A 22,811-nucleotide genomic window follows, 5' to 3' on the forward strand; every position below is an offset into this window, starting at 1 on the left:
CTGAGTAGTCGCCGTGAAACTCTGAGTTGACGGTGGCGACATAGGAATAAAGATGCTGCGGTAGGAATAAAAACTCTGTCCAACGACTTATCATATAAGTGAACTGGAATTTATATGTAACTTTCGGCTGGATTTTTTATCTCTCTCACGCCTACTGCTCGCTGCTCCCCTCTTACCCCTCGCCCATTAGCAACTCATCACCGCATCGTAAATCGTAACTAAGGAGCGCATCACTTAAGCCTGCGGCACACGGTACGATTTTACGTACTAGATTGCATGCGAGACATTTTGCTAGCAATTATAATAATTATAATTTGCTATGCAACTTGAAATATTATGTGCTGCGTGTTGCTGCTCGTGCTAGCATGCTAGTTTTTGGTAATAGGTTCGGTGCTATATTTCACTATGGTTTTGTTGCTAACTGCAGACGATACTACGACAAAAACGCAAAAAATAAAAATAATAATAAATATAAAGACAAAAGTTATATATATATACATAAATAATTATGTATCTTATTTATAATTATGATGATATTAATTGAATATGTATAAAATTAAATTAAAATTAAGAGATTTTATAACCTAATAAAATTTAAAAAATTTTATTAATTATTCCACGATAAATATTTTGAATCGTATCTTGATTAGATAAGCAATCATTGGCTATTATCTAGAGGATTTTTAAAATTTTGAAGAATTTTGTTGAAATCTCTAGAAATCTTATAATTAAAATATTAACTCAACACGTAAGATAATCTGCACGTATGACGCCAAAACTAGTAACACTCTTACGATTGGAACACGTAGAATACTTCACTAAACAGCAGCAACGAATCAATTAACAAAATCAGTACGAAAAATCGTACCGTGTGCCGCAGGCTTTAGTCTTAAGAACGTGCGTATCACAAATGTGATAACGCAATACTTTGATAACTATAAAACATAAATATTTTAAATTGTTATAGAACGTACATATACGTAATTAATACTAAAATAATAATTATTTTTATTATTAATGCAAAATAAAATATTGAATAGAAAATTTTAATGAGAACCTTTACTACTAGAGTATTGTGCTATTATATTTATGATGCACACGTTCCTGCGACTAGCAGGGGAGGACGCGACTTTGAAATCACCGAATTGAAAAGGGCTTTTGTAGTGTAGTATTCTATTAGAAGAATACTTGAGCAAAGGGATAAAGCGCAATGCTCAGCCATTTCCAAAAAAATGATTTAAACAATTACAACAAGTAATTACGACAAGTATCATCCGAATAATTGTAACCGATCTGTAGAGAATGTTGATGTTAGTGATAATAAGGATGAATAAGTTTTGATACATTTGTTTGTAATTTTGTATTAAATTATAACTATGTTCAAATAGTGGCGTTTTATTTGCTTCATTTCATATCAAGTAGAATGCATAAAATAATAAGGTTGTAAATTTAACAAAAATTATGCCCAGTTTCGTGAATAAATTAAAAGAAAATTGCCTTCCGAAAGTGCAAATTAAAAAAAATTTAGTTAAATTAATTTTATTTTACATGAATAAATATTCGTTGTTAGATTGTATGAAAAAAGAATGAGAAAAAGAGTAGCAGGGACAAGAATTGAACCCGGGTGGGATGCGTGATAGCCATGCGCTTAATGCCCGAGCTACACCGCCTTTTCGCTAATTGATATAACGGAGCCAGATATAAGGAAAGCCATATTGTTTAAATCATTTTCTTGGAAATGGCTGAGCATTGCGCTTTATCCCTTTGCTCAAGTATTCTTCTAATAGAGTACTACACTACAAAAGCCTTTTTCAATTCGGTGATCCCAAAGTCGTGTCCTCCCCTGCTAGTCGCAGGAACGTGTGCATCATAAATATAATAGCACAATACTCTAGTAGTAAAGGTTCTCATTAAAATTTTCTATTGAATATTTTATTTTGAGTAGTATTACTAGGAGAGTTCTAACGCAGGTCCTCCGAGGGGTATGCGGGTCGAGGGGAAACCTTGCGTGCGAGGGGGCATGACGTCACGCGGGCGGAGGGGGATTTTGGTGCCGCGGGGGAATGACGTCACGCGGGTGAATGCCGATAAGGAACAATCATTCGTCCAAAGTCCTCCTTTTCCTTTACTTAATAAATATAGCATTTCTATTGATTTGTGATAAATGCTTGTATCTATATTTATCACATTTTTCTATGCTATTTGATAAATATTATTTGTCAGTATTAATGTTTGATTATTTAAAAAATATGACAGTATACATATATTATTATATTATATTTATATTATATTACAAACAAATAGTGTCTCGCAAGATTGCACGTGCGGCCGAATCGGCGCGGTGTATTACAAAGGCGGGTTATTATATTTATATTATATTATGAACAAATAGCGTCTCGCAAGATTGCATGTGCGACCGAATCGGCGCGGTGTCCTCTTCATTTCTTTTCTAGGAAGAGCCGTTTATCCGGGGGTCACAATATTTATAAATAATATTGTTACGTCCTGCCGATGGATGATAAAAACAAATCGTGCAATAAACAGACCGTAATTATATTTATCGGTAACCGTGAGAAAGATACAGGAAAATCGGTGATGAAACGACACCGGTCTCCTCGAGATAACAAAAAAGAAAAAAAAAGAAAAAAAAAGAGAGAGAGATAATAAAAGATTAGTGGAATTTTTTGGTGGAAAACTAAAAGATACCGACTATCTTATTTTCAAAAATATGATGTGGTGGGAGATTAATGCTCAGAAAATTTAGGAGAAGGGGCAACGATCAATGTTAAAAGAATTCTTAGAAACAACTTCCGAGGAAAGGAGTGGGGAGAATAAGAAATAAAAAACATTAAATACGTTTACACATTTTATTTATAAAAATATTTTTTTAACGTTGCAACCACCAGTTAAAGCGATGCGAAGAATTTATCAAACAGCTCGAGGAATCCAGTCGTATCAAGCGTCCGCGGCTCTCGATCGGAGTTCGGCAATCTTTGGTGGCCAGAATCACACGACTCGAGGGTGCGAGGACTCGATTAGAGAGACAATTTATATATAGTGGTGGTAATTACAGTGGTGATTGCAATACCGCGGAAAGACTCATTTGGCGGGAGATTGATACGGCGTTTGAGAGCCGTATATTGACTGGTGCGGTTATAAATTATAATCACATCGAGCCTCGTCAATTTCTCGAGGACGCCAAAGACATTGTGCTCGAACACGTGAAAAATGTGCTGAAAAAACACTTTAATGTGAAAGTGAACACTGTGTTCAATGGTGAATTCGTGTCGGGTGATAAACGGGCAAATAAAAGTGTAAATACGAGAAACTGTGAACTCTTTAGCACGTCCGATCTATACGAGTGGTACGAGCGACGCATCGTCGAGCCCACCCTTGCCTCGCTCGAAGAATTTCAAGAACGCGATAGCGGGTGGGCATTGTCGCGAATTCTTGATTTAATTATAAATATAAATAAATATAATCCAATGCGCGCGGGATGCCATATTAAATTACCGCGAGAAATAATAATGAAGAGAGCGGTAATAAACGTACAATCCAAAGACAATGCGTGTTTCGCGTGGGCGGTGGTCGCTGCTTTGTATCCAGCTGCACGAGACGTAGGTCGGGAGTCGTCGTATCCACATTATACGACAGTGCTAAATCTCCAGAACATTGAATTTCCGATGACATTGAGTCAAATTAAAAAATTTGAACTTTATAACGACATTTCGATAAATGTATACTGCATCGAGAAAGAGAAAGAGAATAACATTATCCCGATACGTCTGAGCGAGCAAAAGAAGGATAGACACGTCAACTTGTTGTATATACAAGATTCGCAAGACCTCGGACATTTCGCGTGGATCAAGAATTTATCCCGCCTCGTGAGCTCGCAACTGAGCAACCGTAATGGTCAAAAATATATCTGCGATCGGTACGTATATTTAATAAAAATGCGACATATATATATATATATACGATAGAAAAATTAATTATTTCTATTTTTTTACAGATGTTTACACTATTTTAGATCAGACGACAAATTGCAGTCGCACACTGTAGACTGCCGAGAGATGAACGAGTGCGCCATTCGAGTGGCCTTCACTTGGACACAGTACAATTGGACACGGTGCAAATGGACACGTTACAAATGGACACGAGATTGTGCACACGGTTCAATTGGACACAGTGCATTTGGACACAGTAATTTTGGATACAGTAGCTTTTGGACACATAAGAAAATACGCATCGTTTACTTGGACACCGCTCAATTGGACACTGTTCATTTGGACACCGTTCGTTTGGACACAGAAAGATGCGCACCGTTCATTTGGACACCGTTATTTGCCCACCGTTCGTTTGGACACCGTTCATTTGCCCACTGTTCGTTTGGACACCGTTCATTTGCCCACCGTTCGTTTGGACACCGTTCATTTGTACACAGAAACATGCGCACTGTTTGTTTGAATATGTAACAGATCGAGAGAAATAAAAATCATTTTGGGAAAATATAATCAGTATTCTTATAACACTTTATACTGGTAAATCTATGTAAAATATGAAATCGTGAAAAGGAGATACATTTGAAGGTTATAATATCTGTCAAAATAAAATATATTCATACTTATATATCTCTGATACTGATGTCATTAATTTTACATTGCTTTTAGCACTTTGTTTAGCCTTTCGCATATTTGGATGTCATGCATGGATACAGTGGGTTCCGCCCCCCCTGCGGGGGGGCTCCACTTCCGGAAGATATAACCTAACCCAAACCTATTTCTTATTTAAAACAAAAATTTGGTGTGGATTACGTCGTATAATTTAAATCAAATTTTGGTGTCCAAACGAACGGTGTCCAAACGAACGGTGGGCAAATGAACGGTGTCCAAACGAACGGTGGGCAAATGAACGGTGTCCAAACGAACAGTGGGCAAATGAACGGTGTCCAAACGAACGGTGGGCAAATGAACGGTGTCCAAACAAACGGTGGGCAAATAACGGTGTCCAAACGAACGGTGTCCAAATGAACGGTGCGCATCTTTCTGTGTCCAAACGAACGGTGTCCAAATGAACAGTGTCCAATTGAGCGGTGTCCAAATAAACGATGCGTATTTTCTTATGTGTCCAAAAGCTACTGTAACCAAAATTACTGTGTCCAAATGCACTGTGTCCAATTGAACCGTGTGCAAAATCTCGTGTCCATTTGTAACATGTCCATTTGCACCGTGTCCAATTATACTGTGTCCAAGTGCACCATTCCCGATCCGAGGACGTCTACGTACACGTTTCAACATCACCAAGTATTTAGCATAGGTTATTATGTACATTGTTCGTACGACGAATCATTATCCGCGTATCATTCTCGCCGTAGTACCGATTGCGTTTCGTGGTTCGTAGAAAAATTAAAAAATTTAGCGCAACGCGTAAAAACTATTTTAACCATGAATGTCCCCATGGTAAATTTAACGCGAGATGAGCGGGAAAAATTTCACAGCGTGACACACTGTCACATTTGCGAAAAACCGTTCGCGCAAGACGATACACGCGTACGCGATCATTGCCATCTTACCGGGCGGTATCGAGGTCCCGCGCATTCAAACTGCAATTTAAATTATAAAGACTCTTTTTGCATTCCCATAGTATTTCACAATTTATCCGGTTACGATTCACATTTTATCATCAAAGAAATAGCTATCGCGTTCGAAGGCTCGATCGACGTACTACCGATAACAAAAGAAAAGTATATTTCATTCACGAAACATGTTAAAGTTAAAGATACCGTTGAAAAATCAGATTGGCGAAGCGATATAAAGTTACGATTCATCGATTCATACAAATTTCTCAGTACTAGTCTCGAAAAATTGGCATCGTTTTTAAATAATGATAAACTTCAAATTTTTAAATCGGAATTTCAAAATTTATCAATTGAAGAGTTCAATTTATTGACGCGAAAAGGTATTTTCCCATACGAATACATTGACTGTGTCGATAGGTTGCACGATACATATTTACCACCGCGCCAATCATTTTACAGTTCTTTGACCGGTGACACCGTATCCGAGAGCGATTACGCGCACGCCGAAAACGTCTGGAGGCGGTTCTCCCTACGAACCTTGGGCGAATACAGCGATCTGTATTTAAAAACGGATGTCTTGTTATTAGCAGATATTTTTGAAAATTTCCGCGACAAATGTATCGAGAGTTATAGGCTCGACCCCGCGTATTATTATACTCTTCCCGGATACACGTGGGACGCCATGTTAAAACATACGAATATTACGTTCGAATTACTTACTGATATCGATATGGTTATGTTTGTCGAACGGGGAATACGCGGTGGCCTGAGTCAATGTTCCGGCAGATACGCGCGAGCCAATAACAAGTACACGCCGTCTTACGATCCATCGAAACCGTCATCGTACATGATGTATTTCGATGTAAACAACTTATACGGTTGGGCGATGTGTCAACCGCTGCCCTATGCCGAATTTCGATGGGTCGACGATATCTCTGACTTTGACGTTAGCGCAATCGCTTCGGATTCGCCCACAGGTTATATTCTCGAGGTTGATCTAGATCTAGAGTATCCGCAACATCTTTACGATGCGCACGCTGACCTACCGTTCTGTCCGACGCGCGATAAGCCGCCCAGCAAACGGCAAGACAAACTCCTCGCAACCTTATACGATAAGAAGCGTTATGTCATACACTATCGCAACCTGCAACAATGCACGCGTCACGGCCTTCGCGTCGCAAAGATACATCGCGTATTGCAATTCGTTCAATCCGCATGGCTCCGCGATTACATCGAACTCAACACCCGGTTTAGAACGCGCGCGACAAACGATTTCGAGAAAAATCTGTACAAGTTAATGAACAACGCGGTATTCGGTAAAACTATGGAAAACGTGCGCAATCACGTCGATGTAAAATTATTAACAAAGTGGGACGGACGATATGGCGCGGAGGTGATGATCGCGACACCAAATTTTCACAGCAGGAGCGTCTTTTCGGAAAATTTGATCGCTGTCGAATTGCGCAAATTCGAGATAAAATTCAATAAACCGATCTACGTCGGCATGTGCATCCTCGACATTTCTAAAACGTGTTTGTATGAATTTCATCACGAATACATGGTACCGTTATATCGAGAGAAATGTAAAATAATGTACACCGATACAGATAGTTTAATTTATCACATCGAGTGCGAGGATGTGTACAAGAACATGAAACGCGATATTGCTAAATTCGACACGAGCGATTATCCAGTTAACAATGCGTACGGTATACCGCTCGAGAACAAGAAAGTGCCGGGTTTGATGAAGGACGAAAATAATGGTGCGATCATGACTGAATTTGTCGGGCTTAGAGCAAAAATGTATGCATTGCGAGTAGATAATAAAAAAGATACAAAAAAGGTTAAAGGCGTCAAGAGTAACGTCGTAGCGAGAACGATAACGTTCGACGATTACACGCGGTGTTTGCGCGATGAAATTGAGATGACTCGACGACAGTCTTGCATAAGATCCAAATTGCACGAAGTGTATACAATCAGCGAGACAAAAATTGCTCTGAGTCCGTACGACGACAAGCGATATATCGTACCTGATTCGACCGACACGCTACCGTGGGGACATTTCCGAATACCCTTATAATATAATGTATATGTGCGTGCGTGCGTGCGTGCGTGCGTGCGTGCGTGCGTGTGTGTGTGTGTGTGTGTGTGTCGGGAAAACAAAATAAATATAATTCTATCTTTCTTTTATATTTTATATTTTACATGCTGAATATATCTTACATATATTTTATATGCTGTATATATTTTACATATTTCAGATACTTTATATGTATTTCATATTTTTATATGTTTAAAATAAAATACAATTTGTATGAATTAAATCACATTGTCCTTGTGTATCCAAGAGTTGTGCGATCCATCGAATCCCAGCCATTTCACGTAAACCTCGTCACCTTTCCTGCGCAGTACTTTCTCCACGAGATACACGTCCGGATAAGTCGCGCGATGCAACTCGTATTCGTAGAATGCTCCAGCAATAGATTTTCCGCGATAGTCCTCGAGTAGATAGGTTACGGGATTAGTACGCTGCACTTTAATAATCTTAAACACCTCGGTGGTCCAATTTGGTGTGTAACCCTTCTCGAAGATCGTCTTATATTTGCTAACGCGTACCGGGTTACCTACTTTAAATCTTGCTGGTGCCGCAATCTTTACGTTGCTGTATACTGTATTTAAAAGTTTATCGGCTATCGCGGGGGTAACATCGATAGGTCTCATACCGATAGTGCGATGCTTGCGCGCGTTGTAATCCAACACGAGTCGCGGCAACGCGTCAACCCACTTGTAAGTTCCGTTCAGCGTAAACATTTTCCACATGTCATTCTTTACGTGCGATTAAATCGTTCGACAACCGATGCCTTCAACACCGAATACGTGGAATAATGATTGATGTCGTGTTTTCTTATGAGACGTTGTACGTCGATGTTGTAAAATTCTTTTCCCATATCGGTTTGCATGTTTTTCGGGCATCTCTTACTATCTCGAATTATCTCAGCGATAGCATCAGCCGTCTCACTTCCGCCTTTACTCTTGAGCGGTACAGCCCACGCGTACTTGCTCAGCACATCGATGACGGTGAGTATGTAGTGGTAACCTTTGTTGAAACGAGAGTACGGACGCATCTCGACGATGTCAGCTTGCCACAGGTCATCGTAACCCCGCACTATGACGCGTCTTCGGGGAAAATTTCTTCTCGCCGAAGCATGCAGTTCCTCGACGAGTCGTAGCTTCTCGATATTTTTACGTCCGTTGGATTTTAACGATGTCATGTTTTTAGTGGTACGGCTAGTCGGCGCGTAATAATATGTGCAAAGAAATTACATTATGATTTATATCTTTAACCTTTTTTTTAACCATTTAATAGTCGTTTATTTCCGTTTATTGTCATTCAATAGTCGTTCTTTATCATCCGCTACCATTCGTTGCCGTTCGATAGCCGTTCGTAGCCGTTCCTGACCCGTCTGGTAGTCGTTCCTGATTCGTTCGTAGCCGTTCCTGACCCGTTCCTGAGCTGTTAGATAACCGTCCAATAACCGTTCGTTGTCGTCCGCTGTCATTCGTCAGCCGTTCGTAGTCGTTCTTGATCCGTTTGTTGCTGTCCATTGTTGTTCGTTGACGTTTCGTTGTCGTTTGTTAGCGTTTCGTTGGCGTTTCGTCGTCGTTTCGTTGACGTTTCGCGCGCGATAACGCTCTGTGTCGCACTGTTACGGACTTTGACGCGAGGTCGCGCAAGATTCGTCGTGTAACGCAACCTGTGGCTGATATCGACGTCGTCAACAAACTGTACGTGGATCATTGCGTTGAAACGTTGAGAAATCAACTGAAAGAGTCAGACGAGAAGCTTGCTGCGTTCGAGAAAGACGTGCGTGCGTTACAGACTCTGATAAACGAGCTTCGGCATGCGAATATCGCTAGATTAGAAACGCCAACGAACGACGACGAAACGTCAACAAACATCAACGAAACATCAACGAACGCTAACGAAACGCCAACAAAACGCCAACGAACGACAACGAAACGACGACGAAACTTTAAAATTTGAAGTTTATCATTATTTAAAAACGATGCCAATTTTTCGAGACTAGTACTGAGAAATTTGTATGAATCGATGAATCGTAACTTTATATCGCTTCGCCAATCTGATTTTTCAACGGTATCTTTAACTTTAACATGTTTCGTGAATGAAATATACTTTTCTTTTGTTATCGGTAGTACGTCGATCGAGCCTTCGAACGCGATAGCTATTTCTTTGATGATAAAATGTGAATCGTAACCGGATAAATTGTGAAATACTATGGGAATGCAAAAAGAGTCTTTATAATTTAAATTGCAGTTTGAATGCGCGGGACCTCGATACCGCCCGGTAAGATGGCAATGATCGCGTACGCGTGTATCGTCTTGCGCGAACGGTTTTTCGCAAATGTGACAGTGTGTCACGCTGTGAAATTTTTCCCGCTCATCTCGCGTTAAATTTACCATGGGGACATTCATGGTTAAAATAGTTTTTACGCGTTGCGCTAAATTTTTTAATTTTTCTACGAACCACGAAACGCAATCGGTACTACGGCGAGAATGATACGCGGATAATGATTCGTCGTACGAACAATGTACATAATAACCTATGCTAAATACTTGGTGATGTTGAAACGTGTACGTAGACGTCCTCGGATCGGGAATGGTGCACTTGGACACAGTATAATTGGACACGGTGCAAATGGACATGTTACAAATGGACACGAGATTTTGCACACGGTTCAATTGGACACAGTGCATTTGGACACAGTAATTTTGGTTACAGTAGCTTTTGGACACATAAGAAAATACGCATCGTTTATTTGGACACCGCTCAATTGGACACTGTTCATTTGGACACCGTTCGTTTGGACACAGAAAGATGCGCACCGTTCATTTGGACACCGTTCGTTTGGACACCGTTATTTGCCCACCGTTTGTTTGGACACCGTTCATTTGCCCACCGTTCGTTTGGACACCGTTCATTTGCCCACTGTTCGTTTGGACACCGTTCATTTGCCCACCGTTCGTTTGGACACCGTTCATTTGCCCACCGTTCGTTTGGACACCGTTCGTTTGGACACCAAAATTTGATTTAAATTATACGACGTAATCCACACCAAATTTTTGTTTTAAATAAGAAATAGGTTTGGGTTAGGTTATATCTTCCGGAAGTGGAGCCCCCCCGCAGGGGGGGCGGAACCCACTGTATCCATGCATGACATCCAAATATGCGAAAGGCTAAACAAAGTGCTAAAAGCAATGTAAAATTAATGACATCAGTATCAGAGATATATAAGTATGAATATATTTTATTTTGACAGATATTATAACCTTCAAATGTATCTCCTTTTCACGATTTCATATTTTACATAGATTTACCAGTATAAAGTGTTATAAGAATACTGATTATATTTTCCCAAAATGATTTTTATTTCTCTCGATCTGTTACATATTCAAACAAACAGTGCGCATGTTTCTGTGTACAAATGAACGGTGTCCAAACGAACGGTGGGCAAATGAACGGTGTCCAAACGAACAGTGGGCAAATGAACGGTGTCCAAACGAACGGTGGGCAAATAACGGTGTCCAAATGAACGGTGCGCATCTTTCTGTGTCCAAACGAACGGTGTCCAAATGAACAGTGTCCAATTGAGCGGTGTCCAAGTAAACGATGCGTATTTTCTTATGTGTCCAAAAGCTACTGTATCCAAAATTACTGTGTCCAAATGCACTGTGTCCAATTGAACCGTGTGCACAATCTCGTGTCCATTTGTAACGTGTCCATTTGCACCGTGTCCAATTGTACTGTGTCCAAGTGAAGGCCACTCGAATGGCGCACTCGTTCATCTCTCGGCAGTCTACAGTGTGCGACTGCAATTTGTCGTCTGATCTAAAATAGTGTAAACATCTGTAAAAAAATAGAAATAATTAATTTTTCTATCGTATATATATATATATATGTCGCATTTTTATTAAATATACGTACCGATCGCAGATATATTTTTGACCATTACGGTTGCTCAGTTGCGAGCTCACGAGGCGGGATAAATTCTTGATCCACGCGAAATGTCCGAGGTCTTGCGAATCTTGTATATACAACAAGTTGACGTGTCTATCCTTCTTTTGCTCGCTCAGACGTATCGGGATAATGTTATTCTCTTTCTCTTTCTCGATGCAGTATACATTTATCGAAATGTCGTTATAAAGTTCAAATTTTTTAATTTGACTCAATGTCATCGGAAATTCAATGTTCTGGAGATTTAGCACTGTCGTATAATGTGGATACGACGACTCCCGACCTACGTCTCGTGCAGCTGGATACAAAGCAGCGACCACCGCCCACGCGAAACACGCATTGTCTTTGGATTGTACGTTTATTACCGCTCTCTTCATTATTATTTCTCGCGGTAATTTAATATGGCATCCCGCGCGCATTGGATTATATTTATTTATATTTATAATTAAATCAAGAATTCGCGACAATGCCCACCCGCTATCGCGTTCTTGAAATTCTTCGAGCGAGGCAAGGGTGGGCTCGACGATGCGTCGCTCGTACCACTCGTATAGATCGGACGTGCTAAAGAGTTCACAGTTTCTCGTATTTACACTTTTATTTGCCCGTTTATCACCCGACACGAATTCACCATTGAACACAGTGTTCACTTTCACATTAAAGTGTTTTTTCAGCACATTTTTCACGTGTTCGAGCACAATGTCTTTGGCGTCCTCGAGAAATTGACGAGGCTCGATGTGATTATAATTTATAACCGCACCAGTCAATATACGGCTCTCAAACGCCGTATCAATCTCCCGCCAAATGAGTCTTTCCGCGGTATTGCAATCACCACTGTAATTACCACCACTATATATAAATTGTCTCTCTAATCGAGTCCTCGCACCCTCGAGTCGTGTGATTCTGGCCACCAAAGATTGCCGAACTCCGATCGAGAGCCGCGGACGCTTGATACGACTGGATTCCTCGAGCTGTTTGATAAATTCTTCGCATCGCTTTAACTGGTGGTTGCAACGTTAAAAAAATATTTTTATAAATAAAATGTGTAAACGTATTTAATGTTTTTTATTTCTTATTCTCCCCACTCCTTTCCTCGGAAGTTGTTTCTAAGAATTCTTTTAACATTGATCGTTGCCCCTTCTCCTAAATTTTCTGAGCATTAATCTCCCACCACATCATATTTTTGAAAATAAGATAGTCGGTATCTTTTAGTTTTCCACCAAAAAATTCCACTAATCTTTTATTATCTCTCTCTCTTTTTTTTTCTTTTTTTTTCTTTTTTGTTATCTCGAGGAGACCGGTGTCGTTTCATCACCGATTTTCCTGTATCTTTCTCACGGTTACCGATAAATATAATTACGGTCTGTTTATTGCACGATTTGTTTTTATCATCCATCGGCAGGACGTAACAATATTATTTATAAATATTGTGACCCCCGGATAAACGGCTCTTCCTAGAAAAGAAATGAAGAGGACACCGCGCCGATTCGGTCGCACATGCAATCTTGCGAGACGCTATTTGTTCATAATATAATATAAATATAATAACCCGCCTTTGTAATACACCGCGCCGATTCGGCCGCACGTGCAATCTTGCGAGACACTATTTGTTTGTAATATAATATAAATATAATATAATAATATATGTATACTGTCATATTTTTTAAATAATCAAACATTAATACTGACAAATAATATTTATCAAATAGCATAGAAAAATGTGATAAATATAGATACAAGCATTTATCACAAATCAATAGAAATGCTATATTTATTAAGTAAAGGAAAAGGAGGACTTTGGACGAATGATTGTTCCTTATCGGCATTCACCCGCGTGACGTCATTCCCCCGCGGCACCAAAATCCCCCTCCGCCCGCGTGACGTCATGCCCCCTCGCACGCAAGGTTTCCCCTCGACCCGCATACCCCTCGGAGGACCTGCGTTAGAACTCTCCTAGTAATACTACTCAAAATAAAATATTCAATAGAAAATTTTAATGAGAACCTTTACTACTAGAGTATTGTGCTATTATATTTATGATGCACACGTTCCTGCGACTAGCAGGGGAGGACACGACTTTGGGATCACCGAATTGAAAAAGGCTTTTGTAGTGTAGTACTCTATTAGAAGAATACTTGAGCAAAGGGATAAAGCGCAATGCTCAGCCATTTCCAAGAAAATGATTTAAACAATATGGCTTTCCTTATATCTGGCTCCGTTATATCAATTAGCGAAAAGGCGGTGTAGCTCGGGCATTAAGCGCATGGCTATCACGCATCCCACCCGGGTTCAATTCTTGTCCCTGCTACTCTTTTTCTCATTCTTTTTTCATACAATCTAACAACGAATATTTATTCATGTAAAATAAAATTAATTTAACTAAATTTTTTTTAATTTGCACTTTCGGAAGGCAATTTTCTTTTAATTTATTCACGAAACTGGGCATAATTTTTGTTAAATTTACAACCTTATTATTTTATGCATTCTACTTGATATGAAATGAAGCAAATAAAACGCCACTATTTGAACATAGTTATAATTTAATACAAAATTACAAACAAATGTATCAAAACTTATTCATCCTTATTATCACTAACATCAACATTCTCTACAGATCGGTTACAATTATTCGGATGATACTTGTCGTAATTACTTGTTGTAATTGTTTAAATCATTTTTTTGGAAATGGCTGAGCATTGCGCTTTATCCCTTTGCTCAAGTATTCTTCTAATAGAATACTACACTACAAAAGCCCTTTTCAATTCGGTGATTTCAAAGTCGCGTCCTCCCCTGCTAGTCGCAGGAACGTGTGCATCATAAATATAATAGCACAATACTCTAGTAGTAAAGGTTCTCATTAAAATTTTCTATTCAATATTTTATTTTGCATTAATAATAAAAATAATTATTATTTTAGTATTAATTACGTATATGTACGTTCTATAACAATTTAAAATATTTATGTTTTATAGTTATCAAAGTATTGCGTTATCACATTTGTGATACGCACGTTCTTAAGACTAAAGCCTGCGGCACACGGTACGATTTTTCGTACTGATTTTGTTAATTGATTCGTTGCTGCTGTTTAGTGAAGTATTCTACGTGTTCCAATCGTAAGAGTGTTACTAGTTTTGGCGTCATACGTGCAGATTATCTTACGTGTTGAGTTAATATTTTAATTATAAGATTTCTAGAGATTTCAACAAAATTCTTCAAAATTTTAAAAATCCTCTAGATAATAGCCAATGATTGCTTATCTAATCAAGATACGATTCAGAATATTTATCGTGGAATAATTAATAAAATTTTTTAAATTTTATTAGGTTATAAAATCTCTTAATTTTAATTTAATTTTATACATATTCAATTAATATCATCATAATTATAAATAAGATACATAATTATTTATGTATATATATATAACTTTTGTCTTTATATTTATTATTATTTTTATTTTTTGCGTTTTTGTCGTAGTATCGTCTGCAGTTAGCAACAAAACCATAGTGAAATATAGCACCGAACCTATTACCAAAAACTAGCATGCTAGCACGAGCAGCAACACGCAGCACATAATATTTCAAGTTGCATAGCAAATTATAATTATTATAATTGCTAGCAAAATGTCTCGCATGCAATCTAGTACGTAAAATCGTACCGTGTGCCGCAGGCTTAAGTGATGCGCTCCTTAGTTACGATTTACGATGCGGTGATGAGTTGCTAATGGGCGAGGGGTAAGAGGGGAGCAGCGAGCAGTAGGCGTGAGAGAGATAAAAAATCCAGCCAAAAGTTACATATAAATTCCAGTTCACTTATATGATAAGTCGTTGAACAGGGTTCTTATTCCTACCGCAGCATCTTTATTCCTATGTCGCCACCGTCAACTCGGAGTTTCACGGTGACTACTCAGGAGCCTTAAGACAATTATTTACAATGTATTTTTTTAAACCATTATTCATTTCTTTTTGCACTAATTGATTTGTCTCATTATTTTGTACATAAAAGTGCGGTAAGATTATTGAAAACTGAATATTTTACGAAATATTTTATTTTTTATATCAAAATGTCGGATTAAAATATAAAATAAAAGTACTTAATGAAAAAATACTTTATTATAGTGTTTTGGAGAGATCTCGAGGTTAGGCTACAAGAATATGTAATGAAAAATAGGGAGTTCCATTTAAAAAATTCAAAGTGATTTTTATGACCTTGACGGTGCTATTCAAGATCATACTAATATTATTATATAATGCGCCACTTAGAGCTCTGCAAGTTCTGCATGAAACATTTTTCAGGAAAATGCGTTGGTTCCTCAAAAAACTGCTGATACGGGCGCTTTGTTACACCTTGTATATATGTATATGTGTGTGTAATTTTTTTTATATGTGTAAATATATCACTTAAAAATAATAAAAACAATAATATTTTTATTGTTTAATAATATATTTATCTCTCTTTTACAAATTTTCAGTTTCTCATCGGCCGCTTATCGGCAACAAGCTTGTAGCGAACGAGATGAGCATTGAAAGTGAGCAAGACAAATATATGAATGCAAGTAAGACAATATAGCAATGAGACATTGTCATTGTCTCGCTCATTCTTATCATTATCTCAGGAGCGAGTGAAACAATACTCTGGTTATATTAAATAGGTATCTATATATATCGAAAAAGTAAGAGATGCTAGCAGTACATGTATGGTATATATATAGTCAAAGAATTTTCCAATATACAAATATTTTAGTTTGGATTATTTTAATCAATATTCTTACAATCATTTTGCTCTGAGTCGTAGCAATGAATTTATAACTAGGCATAAAATTAAGAAAAAACTAAATTTTGTTAATATAGCCAAATCTCTTTATTTCAGAGAACAGATTTTCTGTCAATTTTAAGCTTTATCCCTTTGTATATTACAAGTACAAATAGAAATTAAAATGAGAATCTAAAATAAAAAGGGAAAAAACGCGCTCGATCTCAACGATTCTAAAAGAAAGAGATTTGACTGTACATCAAACATATTTTTCAATAATTAGTGAAATTATAGTAAATCTTCGGTTTTACGAACTTTTAAACACAGTTCTGGTAATTAATACCAAAATATAAGTAAAAGTTAAAGTTGTCATCTTTTTCAATATATTAAATATTAAATAATATCTTGAATTTAATGAGACAACAAATAGTTATCCAAGATTGAATTAAAAAATATAATTCATAAAGGTTTCGTCAGGTACGAGCATGTTTCAGGTCTCCAAACTGCCTGCTTGTACTTTGACGTTAACCTTAATATTCTTAATTAATGCATTATAACGAAGATTTATCCTATATAATATAACAGGATTGTAAATGTAATATTTACAATAGTATAGTCATGCTTAAATAAATTACTTATGTAACTGCATATAATTGCGCGAATGTATGCCTGTTTCAAGATTATGAAACGCAAATAAATACATCATATTGCATCGTCGCTATAAATATTTAAAAAATTCGATGCAGTATTTACTAAAATAGACTCAAATATCATATACACAACATTGAGATGTAATGTATTATGCTTTTGGAGAAATATTGTTAACCTGGAAATTGAAATTGGAAACCACCAGGAAAGCCATCCTGAAACTGAAATTGAAAACCTCCTCCATCTTGACAGAAGAAGTGGAACATAGCATTGGGATCCATATCTGAGAATAAAGAAAAGTATTATACAATATACAAAATAACATAATAAAAAAGCATAAAATATACAAGATTATAATTACTAACATATTAGCAAATAAGAATACTAACCTTGAAAACTGCTCTCATTATCATCTAGATCATGACCACGATCATAACGAGATCGTTTTTTGGGATCTGAGAGAATTCCATAAGCTTCTCCAACTTCTTTAAATTTCTTTTCTTGTTCTCTTTTTTCCCCTTCACTGGCATTGGCATGACGATCTATAAAATAAATATAATAAGAACATATAATTACAATTAGTTACCTAACAAACAGTTATTTTTATTTTTTACCTGGATGGTGATCTAGAGCTCGTTTCCTATATGCTTTTTTGATATCTTCAGTTGATGCATTTTTATCAATACCAAGAATTTTGTAATAATCTTTCCTCTTGGACTTTCTTAGCAGTAGTTTCGCTTTTGCAAGTAATCGTTTGGTTTCTACAAAAATTATAAAACAGTGCCTCAAAATTAAATATTCTTTTAATAACAAATTTTTTATCAACTTGAAATAAATTTTTTTAAAGCAGAAATATATTGAGCTATCAATAATTTTCGAATTATAAGAACTTAAAAAAGAACTTTTTGGAAACTATACTTTTGAAAACTAAATGAATAGCAAAACTATATTATTAAATTAATAATTTCAGTTTAATTTAACAGAATATTAATTTAAGATTCTTAGAGATATGATCCAAAAACTTGGAAATAGCAAATGATTTCATTCCACACTTTTGCTAAGAAAAATATTTCGAATTGGCCAAAGAATTTAACATTAGAATTCAATGCTTTAATTTTAAAACACTACATACGGAGAACAATATATATGTAGACATTATGTTCATTAATTTTCTATGCACATTATTCCCATAAATATTTTTACTAATATTATATACATTATAATTAGTAAATAAAATTCGTACCACGATTATTCTTATCCATTTTACATGCTTGTTCGAGATCTTTGACTGCGTCTTCATATTCTTCAATTTCCATATAAATGGTTGCTCTTTTGAGAAGAGCTTTCAAATAATTTTCATTAAGTATTAGGGCATGAGTACATTCTGCTACAGACTCATTCAATCTCCCTAACTAAAAACAAATAAAATAAATATCAATTTTTCATATAGTCCATGAACCATAATACTGCAGCTTTTGAAAATTCACATATATAAATAATTGTACTATATAGAGATAATATTTATATAAATATATTAATTTTAAAAGTGCATATTTAATGCAATACCTTAGCTGCTACTGTTGCTTTGTTGAAATGTAATTTAGCATTAGTCATAATATTGTGTGGATCAATAGTTAGTGCTTCGTTATAAAGATTATATGCTTCTTGATATTGCTCCCTTTTAAATGCTGCATTGCCTTCTTCTTTTTTCTTTTTTAAACATTTTGCTCTCTGAAAATTAAAAAATGTATGGAGAAAAATGTGTCTACTTAATATAAATCAGAAAATTTTTTTCTATCTACCTTGTATATTTCTAGTGCCCTGGCATGGTCTGGTGCAAGTCGCAGTACTTGTTGAAAATGTGTAAAAGCTCTATCAATATCATCTTGGAAATATAAGCACATTCCACGAATATATATCGCATCAGCATTTTGCTTATCGATGTGTAAGGTATCACTGAGGTAGGATAAAATTTATATAGATTTATGAATGTATGTCTTATACACATTATGTTTTATACTACAACTTTAAATTTAATAGAGCAACTTACTTTGCAATATCCTGAGCTTCTTGGTATCTTCCTAAAAGAGCTAGACACTCTGCTTTGGTTAGCTTAAAACATGTGCTAGATGTGCTTATGTCACAACAACGATCCATACAATATACGACCTACAAAGGATTTAATTCAATAATTATGTAATCTCAATGGATCGCTAATAAAAAAATATGCAATAAATTCTTTACTTTGCGATAATCCTTAGCATTATAAGCAGCATCAGCATCTTTAAGAAATTTTTGTACATATGCTAAGTCTCTTTGTTCTGCAGCTATTGATTCATTATTAGGATCAAACTCTAGAAGTTTTTTTAATATAGTTTCAACTTCTACAACCTCACCCATGATCAAATAACATTTGATCATTCTTATGTATGCCTAAAAATAAATATTGCCAGAAAGTAAGCATATAATACAATAAATACAATAATCAGCGAATAAAATTATCAACATACTTTGGAATATGTAGGTTCTAATTCGATACATTTTTTAGCATCTGTTAATGCATCTCGATATTGTCCAAGCATCATGTAACATGCTGCTCTATTGCTATAGTAACGCAATACATTAGGACACATTGCTGAAATATTTTACAATCATTATTATTATTTATAAAAATAATAGCTATAAAATTATTAAAATAACTACATTTTATATTTTATTAAATTATTCTTTATTGTTTAAAAAAATAGACAGTATATAATATTTTAAAATATTTACCAATAATTTCATTGTAACCAATCAATGCCTTTTTATATTGTTTTTGAATATAATACTGATTAGCTACATCTTTTTTTGATTCTGCCAAGCTATAAATATAAATATTTAATGTACATACAGTAAGTTATAGATGTTGTCCAGCAAGTTATACAGATGATACAGTATTAGAACTCATATAATAAGGAATATAAAACTAAAATAAAAAGTTAAGCCTGTATCAGACTACATGCATAAAGTTTAAAGATTGGGGGGGATTTAATTTTAATCAAAATAACAGAATAATACTAAAATTTCTTCATTAATCAAATTTCAATCTTCAATGCATAGTCTAATATGGATTAATTCCTTACAATACTTTATATTTAATTCCGTATTCCTTATTCTGCTTATTGTGTCCAAGACCTAATACTGTGCTGAATATGAAATATTCCAACTGTGACACAGAGTAATACTGCTCGACACAATAAAAACTCAAATATAAACATGTAAAACATAAACTTATAAATATATTTGAGATAAGTTAAATAAGTTTTTTTTTCATAAGTTTAAATAATTAAGAGTCATAATTCCTCCATATTTTTTGATTATTACAAAATAATGTGATGTTTTTCTTAAAAATATCTTCTTTCTTTATTTTATATTGAAAAATAAAAAAAAATATAATATGTATATATATATATATATATAATATAATATATTTAAGATGAGATACAACATTAATAGTTGTAATATTAATATTACTAACATGAAGAACGCTGTATATTAATTCAACTGTCCCAACAAGTATCTTATATGGTATAATATGTTTTCTCATGAAAAAAAAATACAAGAAAATATGTATGTGTGTATATATATTATGATATAGTACTTATTTGTATATTTATATTATTATGTACTTATTTATTGGGAGCTTTCCAGTAAGAAATACACATAAATACAATGTGATTATCAAATAAAAAAATTTACAGGATTCCAAAAATTTTATTCAAAAATCAATTGCGTGACTTTTTGAAAAAATTTCTAGAAATTCAGCATTTTTATTTCAAGAATATATATATATATATATATATATATATATATATATACATACAATTGTTGATTATTAATTTAACAATTTAAAATGCAAATTCTTGAAATAAAAATACTGAATTTGTAGAAAATAATATATACACATATATATATATATCCGTCTTATGAATTATAAATCTAATACTATAGAATGACCATGTGAAAAAGCATGGAGACATACTATACCAATTCTATTATATTTAAATGTAGGTAATAAAGAGAGAAAGAATTTCGTATGCAAAAGCAATTTTTTTAGGAGGAAATGCTCATAATCAAGCTTTGTTTTATTCACATCTATGTCCCGCAAGTGCACAATTATATTGAAGAATAATGTATCACAGCCTATTTTCTAAGAGATAACTCACTCTGTAATATTTTCCGCTGTCTTTTCAACATTCGTCGTAGCATTAGGGGTAACCGAAGAGTTGGCCAAATCTGATGACGCCATAGCTGTGTTCTTTGCTAAGTGAAACGTGAAACAAGAGTAGACGATGATAATCGGATGATGCTATATGCACCACAAAAAGACACACCGATTTCCGTGTTTTGCGTTATCGTTGCAACTCTGTTAAGCAAAAAATAAGAAATGTAAAATACCACGATAAATAATGCACGCAAAAGTATTTTCCATGTTCTCAATTTCTTTTTCTGCTAATCCGTCACGATATACGGAATAGTAAGTTGCGCATTCTATCAAGTATTTTGTAAATGAACGTGATGCGTGAATTGCATTACCACCATCTGATCTCTATACTACATCTCGAGAATAATTCAGTTTTGAAACGTACTGGATATAAAGGGAAAAAAGTTAAATTTGTATATAAGTTGAATGCTTATCTATTTCGTTAAAAAATTAAACACTTCAGAAATAAATATAATTTAAACTTGCACTTCTCTTGCGAGAATTTTACGCTCAGTTTTGGAACGCTCTCGATTGGAACCAATCGGAACAGTAATGAAAGATTATGAGAAATATCCCATGAGCAGAATCTTCTGCGCATGCGCGAAAACGTCACTATTCCATCTGACCAATCATGGCAGACTCGTGCTTAGATGCAATATAAGACACTTTTTAGAGCCTATATAAATTTTCTGTTGTTTTTGTTAATATTTATGCTAATAATATATTAAATAGCTGTTATCTTTTTTTAAGAATAGTCAAGATAGATTATTTAAAAACCGAGTTATGTATTATTTCTTTCATTTTCTATTGTTCTTTCGCATGGGGTGTGTAACGGTACTTTAATTATTACAATATATATAAATTATATAATATATGCTATTGATGCCTGCTGATGCTTGCGCTACTGCGAGATTTTTCTCACGATCTTCGCTGATAGCATTTCCGGATGAACGGGTTAATCCAACTCGAATCAATCAATCACTATATTATTTTACAGTCAGCCAGGTCTGTTCTAACAGATATTGCCAAGTGCTTGCTACAAATTATTGTCAGCAAAAAGGCTACAAATTTGGTACAAGAGTTGTTATTACCGATTAAGCTGGCAGATTGCCGGCAAGAATCAAGCAAAGCTTGCTGACATAACTACACAGCAAATTGGCGGCAGAAACCGAGCAAAGCTTGCTGACATGACTGACATCAGATTGTCGACAAAAACTGAGCAGGATCTAGAGTGCGCAATCTGATGGCAAATTGGCAGCAAAAACCGAACAAAATCTGCAGCTTATTACAAAGTATTATAAAATAGTTCAGTCGCTTATCGCTATGCGGCGCGTTATTCATTATCTATACCCGTATTCAAATTCTTGTCATGAGTGTATATAAAGCCTACAAAATGCTAATAATATTATAATATATATATTTCTATCAGTTCAATTTTTGACACAATTCTTATACAGGAAATTCAGATATTGAATTGATTTTTTGCAAATCGGACAGATATTTGTTCGATTTTCACTTATTAAAACAATTTCTGTCCAAAAAGATCTTTAATTTTATAA

The 22,811-nt window shown here is 35.4% G+C and overlaps 3 protein-coding genes across 7 annotated transcripts in view; 2 read left to right on the plus strand and 1 right to left on the minus strand.

Annotated features, from left to right (window-relative positions):
* Dsh (Segment polarity protein dishevelled) overlaps positions 1–16,562 on the plus strand; it is a 32,667-nt gene extending 16,105 nt beyond the window's left edge. For 2 of the 4 annotated variants that reach the window (XM_070311111.1, XM_070311114.1), the window contains exon 12: positions 16,078–16,562. The gene's annotated coding sequence lies outside the window, so the exon portion shown is untranslated. The remainder of the gene's footprint in view (positions 1–16,077) is intronic. The other 2 variants (XM_070311113.1, XM_070311112.1) reach the window with 2 other exon arrangements.
* On the plus strand, positions 5,922–7,658 carry LOC138941522 (uncharacterized). Its single transcript, XM_070311271.1, has one exon. The coding sequence runs from the start codon at positions 6,261–6,263 to the stop codon at positions 7,656–7,658; it is 1,398 nt and encodes a 465-aa protein (XP_070167372.1). The 5' UTR covers positions 5,922–6,260.
* Tpr2 (Tetratricopeptide repeat protein 2) lies at positions 16,040–21,728 on the minus strand. Of its 2 annotated transcripts, none has more exons than XM_070311117.1 (12): positions 21,638–21,728; positions 21,215–21,414; positions 19,782–19,870; positions 19,517–19,641; positions 19,251–19,439; positions 19,057–19,175; positions 18,809–18,962; positions 18,573–18,737; positions 18,250–18,418; positions 17,621–17,767; positions 17,396–17,548; positions 16,040–17,289 (listed from the first exon to the last, which is right to left on the minus strand). In XM_070311117.1, exons 2-12 carry the CDS (start codon positions 21,295–21,297, stop codon positions 17,180–17,182), a joined length of 1,503 nt encoding a protein of 500 aa, XP_070167218.1. In that variant the 5' UTR covers positions 21,298–21,414; positions 21,638–21,728; the 3' UTR covers positions 16,040–17,179. The 2 variants fall into 2 exon arrangements, with proteins under 2 accessions (XP_070167218.1, XP_070167217.1); XM_070311116.1 differs by having other exon boundaries at positions 21,585–21,675.
* Between the last annotated feature and the right edge of the window lie 1,083 nt (positions 21,729–22,811).

The sequence above is a fragment of the Polyergus mexicanus genome, unplaced genomic scaffold (genome assembly GCF_030449975.1).
Source record: "Polyergus mexicanus isolate NDT 795.1 unplaced genomic scaffold, iyPolMexi1.0 SCAF_19, whole genome shotgun sequence".
Classification (NCBI taxonomy): Eukaryota; Metazoa; Arthropoda; class Insecta; order Hymenoptera; family Formicidae; genus Polyergus; species Polyergus mexicanus.